This window comes from Megalobrama amblycephala, linkage group LG11 (genome assembly GCF_018812025.1).
Source record: "Megalobrama amblycephala isolate DHTTF-2021 linkage group LG11, ASM1881202v1, whole genome shotgun sequence".
Classification (NCBI taxonomy): Eukaryota; Metazoa; Chordata; class Actinopteri; order Cypriniformes; family Xenocyprididae; genus Megalobrama; species Megalobrama amblycephala.
The window spans coordinates 6,756,060-6,764,867 of NC_063054.1; the positions used below are offsets into that span (position 1 = coordinate 6,756,060).

Below are 8,808 nucleotides of genomic sequence, written 5' to 3' on the forward strand. Positions count from 1 at the left end.
TGAAAAAAGGCCTTCGAAGTTGTTAACTTTTATCTTTAAATAAAACTTTTAAAAAGTCATCCATTCCATTATCTAAACCTCTTTACCATTATTAGGGTTACAGGGAGCAGGAGTCTAACCCAGTGTCTTGAGCCACAGACAGGGAAACACTCTGGATGGATGGCCAGTCCATCACAAAGCTCACACATATTTTAAGAAGTCATTTGTTATTGATTTTCTCTTATTTGATATAGCATGAGGTGAAAATGTTTAGTTTTACTTCAGCATAATCAATGGCACAATTTACCCCATGTGTCCCTACACTCACCCTAAATTTCTCATTTAATTTTTTTAATATTTTTTTTTATTATTACATTTCTTTTTAGATCCAAAGTGATTTCCCAATTCCCAGTGATGCACCACATCCTGAAATTTATGTACATATTTTAGTTGGACATATTACTGTCATGCAATCACTTTAAAGATACCACAAGTAAAAACTGGCTCAACTCACCTCGCTCTCCTCTACTCATAAAAGAGATTCATCTGACGAGTCGTTTGAGAATCATTGAAAAATGTGGTGATATAATGTAAATTATGAGAAAATGAAAGTGTCTTTTGACCTTTCATGCATGTAACCTGTTGTAGGAGACATCCTAAACAGAATTAGGAAACTTTCAAATAGCATAATAGGGGCACTTTAATTTACAATGTATGTTTGCATAAAGAATAATGAAGGTTTCAAATCTTTCTTGAATTTATTTTGTTTAAAAAATAAGGTGCAAGGTTTAAAAACAAACACTTCTCTTTGCTGCAGAAGTACAGTATAAGAGGACATGTCAAGCATCTAAGGGCGGTCTTGCAGTATTGATTTGGAGAAGGAGGGTGCCTTGATGTAAACAAGGTTGAGAACCACTGTACTAGGCTGTATAGAACATACTTTTTTAGCGGTTGTGAAGTAATTATTTATTCAAAGTAAGTGATTTCGGACACAGCCAAGGTCTTGGAGTCTTCACTAATGAGCTGCTGAGTTGAATCAGTAGTGTTTGATTAGGGAGACATCTAAAATGTGTTGTGCTGGGGATACTCCAGGTCCAGGAATGGGAACCACTGGGCTAGCTAGAGGTTCCCCAGAGTGTTCAGCCAGAACTTTTGTTCTTGGTCTAATGGTGCATTACACTAACTCAAACTGAGCATTTCTTGTTAAGGCCTGGTTCTACACCTCAATATAAGGCAGTCTGCTGTCCCCCAGTGGCCGTTTCATCCTGTTTGATCTCAACAGCTTTTACTTTCTATGATCTTGTTAAGGAGAGGTGCTTACCTGACACAGCATCTGGAAAAGTTCCTCGCCTTAAATCGCCTTATCTGAGAAGGACTGTGGAAAATTCTGTCCTACCATGTTCCAGGACTATTGTCCTCCTCAGCCCACATACGGTTTATTTAGGTCCATCTTCATATGGTATGTTGACTATGGCTGTAACTGAGATGCTTACACCATTTCCTTTCAGTCTTATAAAAAATATCTTTCAATAATCGTTTGCCACAAGGGTCGAGCCAGGGATTTGGTCTCAGAGGTCCTGGCACCAGTGTTTTTATTAACGCCATGGAAATTCATAGCGAACTGACACTTTTAGATTTGCAGTCCTGTGTGTTCTTGAAGATGTAGCTCTGACAACTGCTGTACCTGTTGAAAAAGCATATGCTGGTTAGTTATGTTTTGAAGCATGGCAGCTGGTTTGAGCTAGTTTATGATGGTCCTTAGTTGGTCATGAGCTGGTTTTAAGCTGGTCCTGAGCTGGAGCTAGTTGCTTAGGACCAGCTTAAACCAGCTCATGACCAGGTAAGGACCAGCTTAAACCAGCTGCCATGCTTCAAAACATACCTAACCAGCATATGCTGTTTTTTTTTTTTTTTTTTCAACAGGGGTGATACCTTCTTCCTGCTTGAGTTTCGGACGTCTACATGTACCTACAGAGCAGAGGTGTCAGACACTCTTCAAGCACTGGCACCAATGACCTGATTCTGTTGGCAAACCAAATCCACATGGAGAATATTGGCATTCCCTGTTCCTTTGCCTCATATTTTAGAAAACCTGAGCTGTGTTCAAAATCGCCCCCTGTACCCTCATTTGCTATTCTCTACATTACTCCACTAATGCAGTCCACTTCAAGGTGTGAATGAAAATGAGTGAGCGAATTCAGAGACTGAGTATGCCGGAAGGGCTGTCGCTTTTGCATATTTTGTGCTTGCTGTAAATTATTTGAAACTTAGAAAACTGGCAGCTCCAGTATTAGGATGAAATAATTTATCCTGAACTCTGTCATGGAAACAAGCATATATAATTCTTATTAATAATTTAATAATCAATCTAAAAGGAGTTTATACCTGTATGATATTACGCTGTACCCACATTGGACCAGCAGTTTGAAAAACAGATGGATGTATGATTCAGCTGAGGGCGGCATCTTCTGGTGAGACATGGCAATTCACTCAGCATGACCCTCACAAAGCATTATGGGAATTCTCTAGCCATTGAGTACAATGGTTTGGTTGTACACTTGTTATTGTGGTGAGTGCACGCGATAACAACCACTATGGTTTCGGACACCACGGCAGCATCTGAAATCGCACGCTTCCATGCTATATAGTAAGCGAAAAACAGTATGTGACAAAAGTAGTATGTCTGAATTCATAGTACTCATAAAAGTGTAGGCAAAAAGTACTGGGATGACCTACTACTTTCAGCGAGATTCTGAAGTATGCATACGATTGAAACTTTACTATTCCATGAGGCCACAAGAGAGGATTTGCGAATGACGCTGGTAGGTCACATGATAATGACAACATGGCGGATGAAGTATGTCTGAATTACATTCATACTATGCACGTTCATACTTTTAAGCGGTCGCAAAGTAATTATTCAAAATAAGTACATACTCTAGAGAGTATGCGATTTCGGAGGCAGCCCACTACAAATGGCTGTCCCATCAAATAGTAGGCCTACCCTTTTTAAGGTGATTTCAGACACAGCCCTGGTGTTGCCTAGCAACCATCTTAGAGGGAGACAAAGAAGTGCTTGGATATGAAAGCTTTTGAGAGGATGATGAACATGGCAAACCACATAGATGTTGCAGCTGTGGCAAGTAAGGCATGGTTTACCATTAAAAAAGAAAAAGAAAGAAACCCATGTAACCCTCAGAAGTGCCTAATACATTTCCACAAACCAATCTATTAATTTATTTAAAAATAAAGACTTTAATACACCTCCTCTGTAATGCCTTTTTACTTTTTATTTATTTATTTTACATTAAACTCAATGTCAGTGTGATACAACTGTCTGGGTATTAAGAAAAAAAAATGTCCTAGTATAAAATTCAAAAACTTAATATTTAAAATAATTCATGTTATTTGTAATTTCCTTTGAAACGTTTAAAAACTTAAATAATTGTTTTTCAAAACCCAGATGAAATCAAGAATTAATGCAAGTGATTTTAATTAAAAAAATAAAACCACTTTCTAAACTAATTTTTTTAAAAGGTTTTTCCTTTTATTATATAAACTCTTATCAGTCATATGTCCTTAATGACATATTTGATGTGTGTAAAATGTAAAATACTATTGCGTCCTCTAGTGGACACACGCGAAGCTACAATAATCACTAATTCCACAACAGAATATACTTGGAATATTGTTATTTGTCCATTCAGATCTTTGACCTATCCTTTAAGACCTACTTTTTGATTAACATCCTTCATGATTATCAATTTCCAAATTTTGTCAATGATACAAAACAATCAATAAGATGAAACTCTTTACACTAAGTGTCAAGTAGGACATGTTCACTTATATTGCAAAGAACTGATGAAAAAAAATCTTTAAAATAAGTCTCACCATTAAGGCCAAGACCTTTGACCCACATGATTTCAACATCTTATATGAGTAAGGGGTGCAAACCTTCTCTGGCAGGACAATGCACATATTATGAAATAAAAATGACAAAATGAGGAAGAGGGAAATTAACAAGCAAATTTCTTTGGAATTACATCAGAGAGGCATAATTCATAATCTTGCGTCAGAACCAGCAGCTCTAGTTTCAAACAATGGGTGCTTTAAAATGTTTTATTGACAAAAAAAAAATGATATACATCTAAAATACATGTAATAATATATTTCAAAATACATCATCTTAAATATGCAGTGGTCTAACATTAGAGTATCTGAAATAAAGACAAACAAACTGCAATAGAAATGTAATCATTGTGTATAATACGGTAATTCTATGTCAAGTGTTTTACAGTGATTTTTCAAGATTTGGGAGGTTTGACATCATATCCTTCAGTTTGGACTTCAGCAGGTCAAATCACCCTTCACAAGTCCACCTTTGGGAAGTTTACATCAATGGATAATCATCCCAAAGATGCGACTTTGCTGACTAGGACTGTTTTTCTTGATCCAGGAGAGCTGATCTGATTCCCAGCTTCTGAAGTTCCTCTACCAGGTCACCACTCTGATGCATTTGAAGAAGAATATCGCAGCCTCCAACAAACTCACCGTTGAAGTACACCTGTGGAATTGTCGGCCAGTTGGAGAACGTCTTTATTCCTTTCAGGTGGAACAAAGTAGCATGTCAGTAAACAGACAACATCATTTTTAGTGCTCAACTCTTACATGCACAACTCTGGAAATCATTTTATGTGACATGCATTTCCTTATTCTCTTTTTAATTCTACTTAAGTGTTTCAGTCAAGGCTTTACTGTTTGGAAACTAACCTCTTCTAAGGTTAACACCCCTTTCTTCCTGCTGTGCAAAACTGATAAAGGCAATCAGAGCTGACAGGACTGCTGGTGCCGTTAACCTACTTGTGCTGTATTGAGTATATTGACCAAACTAACCATGTCTAGAAGCAAGTTTCAAACCCAAACTGAAGTTCACTGTAAAACACACACAGTGGAGCCACAAAAAATAAAAATTATATATTATATATTTCAGCAAGCAAGTCATAATAATGAGAAACATCCTCATAATAATGACTTAGTTTTTCGTTAATACGAGATGCCGAGTCATTATTATGAGGTTCTCATCATTTCGTGAACATTTCTGATTATTATGAGATGTTTTGTCATAATAATAAGTTAGTTTCTCCATTATTATGAGATGTCAAGTCATTATTCCAACATAATAAGAAACTTTTTCATAAATGACTTAGTTTCTCTTTAATATCCCGTAATAATGGCTCAACATAATGAGAAACTTTCTCATGATATCTCATAATTTCGAGAAACTTTCATGTAGTAATGCCTTGATTTCGCAAAATGAGAAAGGTTCTCATAATAATGACTCAATATCTCATAATATTGAGAAACTTTGATGTAGTAATGTCTTGTTTTCTCATAAAGAGAAGCGTTCTCATAATAATGCCTTGGCTTCTCATTAAATATGTCGTAATATAATTACTTAACATCTCATAAGAATGAGAAACTTTCTAGGAACAATGACTCAATATCTCATAATAATGAGTAAGTTTTTAATAATAATGAGAAACTTTCATGCAAGACTAATACTAAGAAACTTTCTCATAACTTGTCATTCTTACGAGATAATTTCTCCATTTCTTATGAGCTTTATTCGATTTTTACTACATAGGCTAACTCATAAGATTATAAGAAAATGACAAGTTTCTCATTATTATGAGACACTAAGCCTTAATTATGAGAACATGTCTTGATATTATGATTGACAACTTAAAATTGATTTTTCCAACAAGGTGTCAAAACTTTTTAGTATGTCACACGTTCAAGAAGAACCACACATCAGATAAAACCGTCATCGAAGCCAATATCAAACTCTTATAGGGTTTTAAACTCCAAACACTCTTCAAACAACAATGACCAGCTACTGACCTTGTCTAATATCCTGATCATCCAACACGTTATAAGCAGCGTAGTTGTCGACTCCGTGCATTCTGAGGATCTGAACGACGGCGTTGCTGAAGCCGCACATGGGCTGAGCAGGGGTGCCTTTTATGAAGACCACCACTTTGTCCTTCTTCACCATCTCCTCCAGGTTCTTCTGGGCCGCGGAGGAGCACATGAGACGGGCCCAAACAGACAGGAGCTCTCCATTATTCTGAGCTGTTCTGTAATGCCACGCACCCGATTGAAGACACCGGGCTGTCGATCTGAGAACGTTATTCATTGTACAAGACTGAAGGGTTTAGGGTTTAGATGTTTATGTACGTTTATCACGTCCCTTAACTGACCCCACAGAACCTCGCCGAAGTAACTGGACGTAAGCTCCGCCCCTTCTAGTATAAACACTCAATGGATGAAAGCTATTGGGTCTCGTCATTGTCATATCCTCTGTGATTGGTTGAATCCTACGTCAGTCATGCATGAAGATTACACAAGTTGCTTTTTTTTTATCTCCGACAGCTTCTGATTTTAGCTAATTGAAATATTTTATAAAATGTATCAACTATTACACGAACCTTCACTGAAATTTAAAAACGCCAATTTCTTTTCGTCTTTTTAATAAGAAGTAATAAGTGGAGGCGTCTACATCCGGTTAGAATAAAGCTGACATTTTTCTTCCGGTACGTACATGCTCCGAATCATTTCTACGAATCGGTTCTTTCAAACCGTTTTAAAGATCCATTACAAAAACAAACAAACAAAAACGATTCAGTGATTCCTCCATATATTACTGGAATTTTAGTTCAGTTGCTCAGATTCCGCATGTAAAACATAGTCATTTAAAAACCAATATAACTTTTGTTATAATTTTATAACAAGTAAAAATAGTGTGACTCGACATTGCTCGAACAGATTCAAGAATCGTTTGTGTGTGTTTTTTAAACGATTCAACCGATTTAATGCAAAGATCCGAATGATTCACCCGTGAAAAGAGATTTTCACAATGATGTTAAATATAGAGAGGATTGGTAATTAATCTCCAGTTTTGTTGGGTTCCAGCTCATAGTTGCGTGGAGGGCAATGATATTGCATATTTGACTGCAAAGAATGCACTGAAATTAAAGGACGAGGAAATAATGAAAGTCCCATTTGGTAAAAGTGAGGCCAAATCATTAATTAAAACAAAAGTGAGAGAAGCATGGCAGAAAAAGTGGGACATAGATAGCAAAGGACAACATTGATATAATATACAGAAATCAATTAATATCAAGGTTCAGAAGAGAAGAAGTGATTTTATCAAGATTAAGACCTGGACATACTGGTTTAAAAGCAACCCTGTTTTTAATGGGAAAATGCATATCAGATAATTGTGATGTTTGTAATGTTACAGAAAATGTGGAGCATATCATTATGAGGTGCAAAAAATATAATACAGAAAGGAAGATCTTGCAAGATAGGATCACGAGTTGGAACAAGAATGGAGTTTGAAGAGGATTTTGGGGGCAGATGAGAAAATGTGGGAATGTAGTAATGTGGGAATGTTAGAGCACAATATATATATATATATATATATATATATATATATATATATATATATATATATATAATTTTTTTTTTTTTTATGTAAGTACATGAAGCCTTGAAGTTGCACACCCCGGTACGGTAGGTGGCGGTATGCACCTGAATAAGTTGGTTGCGACCCGCCAATAAAATCAGAGAGAGAGATTCACTCGTGAGGTTGTGTTAAGAGTATGTTGCTGTTGGTTTGGTGAGATGTGCGGCATTGTTACACACCGCGTGGGTGTTCTTATAGTTTTGTAAGTAAGAGTTAAGACACTTTTGTACCCGTTTTCCCCTGAAAGCAGTGCAGTCTCGCGATCCTGTCTCTTGTGTCTGCAGTGGCTGGAGACTCAACGCGGCTGCATAGATCAAACAGAAGGAGCAAAAGGCGTGACTTCTCCAGACTTTGAAGTTTTACGTGCGATATTCTTTTAACAAATCTCGTCCTGTTTCCACGGCGGTAATGGTTTGTTATGTACCGTTACCAATCCATAAACAGGCAGAGTAAAGCAGCGGCAATCAGATATTGTCTGGCAGGAGGAGCGCGCCTTTCAGACACGTTTGAATTGCCACAATTAAATGTTGTGTTGTGAATGGGAAGGGAAAAACCTACATTGACTAATTCAGACTGTTTTCTTTATCTGTAGGTTCGTCCGGATTCCACTCTTGCTCACCATGATAATCTCAGTAATGTGTAAAGGTTTGTTTTATAATCGCCATATGTTGACACATGCCTCATTTTTTGTTCAATAAAATGTGTATGCAAAAAGATTCCGAGATTTGAGTCTTTATTTTTCTCTACCGTGCATGTCAATCAAGTATTTCTAAGGTATTTAAATTTAGCCATTCAGCAAAATTGTTTGGGTAAACTCGGAACTCGTTTGTTTGTTTGTTTGTTTGTTTGTTTGTTAATCCATGCATTAAGAGAGCATTTGGTTATGTCTAAGGTCTGGCTTCCCTGGGGTTCAAATGATTTACAAGCACAAACTATGTAAAAGTGGCATGCCCTTCCGGCACACTGAGTGTCCGAGTTCACTCACTCGTTTTCATTCACTCCTTCAAGTGGGGTAATGTAGGGAATAATGAATGATTCATCTTACCAATTAAAATAGCATATTAATTTTAATTTTTAACCATAAAGGTATAGGGGGTATTCATATATTTTATAACAATCGATTAGGGCTGCGTTCCACTTGCTAACTTCCCTCTGTCTCGTGGACTCGGATGTGCGTCGTTCGTTGCTTACGTTGCATGAGTGCCCACTACTGGCGGAACTCGTGCATAAGGTTTAGATGGAACACACTAAGCTTAATCCCTTATCTTGCTTTTGTGCAATACCCCCTGATCACTTGGAAT

The 8,808-nt window shown here is 36.9% G+C and overlaps 1 protein-coding gene and 1 non-coding gene across 2 annotated transcripts; one reads left to right on the forward strand and one right to left on the reverse strand.

The window, feature by feature from the left end:
• Positions 1 to 4,084: 4,084 nt before the first annotated feature.
• Positions 4,085 to 6,304, reverse strand: glrx5 (glutaredoxin 5 homolog (S. cerevisiae)). Its single transcript, XM_048208500.1, has 2 exons — positions 5,881 to 6,304; positions 4,085 to 4,581 (listed from the first exon to the last, which is right to left on the reverse strand). Exons 1-2 carry the CDS (start codon positions 6,173 to 6,175, stop codon positions 4,412 to 4,414), a joined length of 465 nt encoding a protein of 154 aa, XP_048064457.1. The 5' UTR covers positions 6,176 to 6,304; the 3' UTR covers positions 4,085 to 4,411.
• Positions 6,305 to 7,784: 1,480 nt separating this feature from the next.
• LOC125279178 lies at positions 7,785 to 8,029 on the forward strand. The gene has a single exon (XR_007187348.1). It is a non-coding gene; the product is annotated as a small Cajal body-specific RNA 13 (non-coding RNA).
• The last annotated feature ends 779 nt before the right edge of the window (positions 8,030 to 8,808 follow it).

What these genes read in the sequence shown, in the direction of transcription:
- glrx5 (XM_048208500.1), bottom strand. Translation starts at nt 6,175, where the DNA reads ATGAATAACGTTCTCAGATCGACAGCCCGGTGTCTTCAATCGGGTGCG. An exon ending in TGATCAGGATATTAGACAAG is followed by an intron (nt 4,582 to 5,880) that starts GTCAGTAGCTGG and finishes TCCACCTGAAAG; the next exon opens with GAATAAAGACGTTCTCCAAC.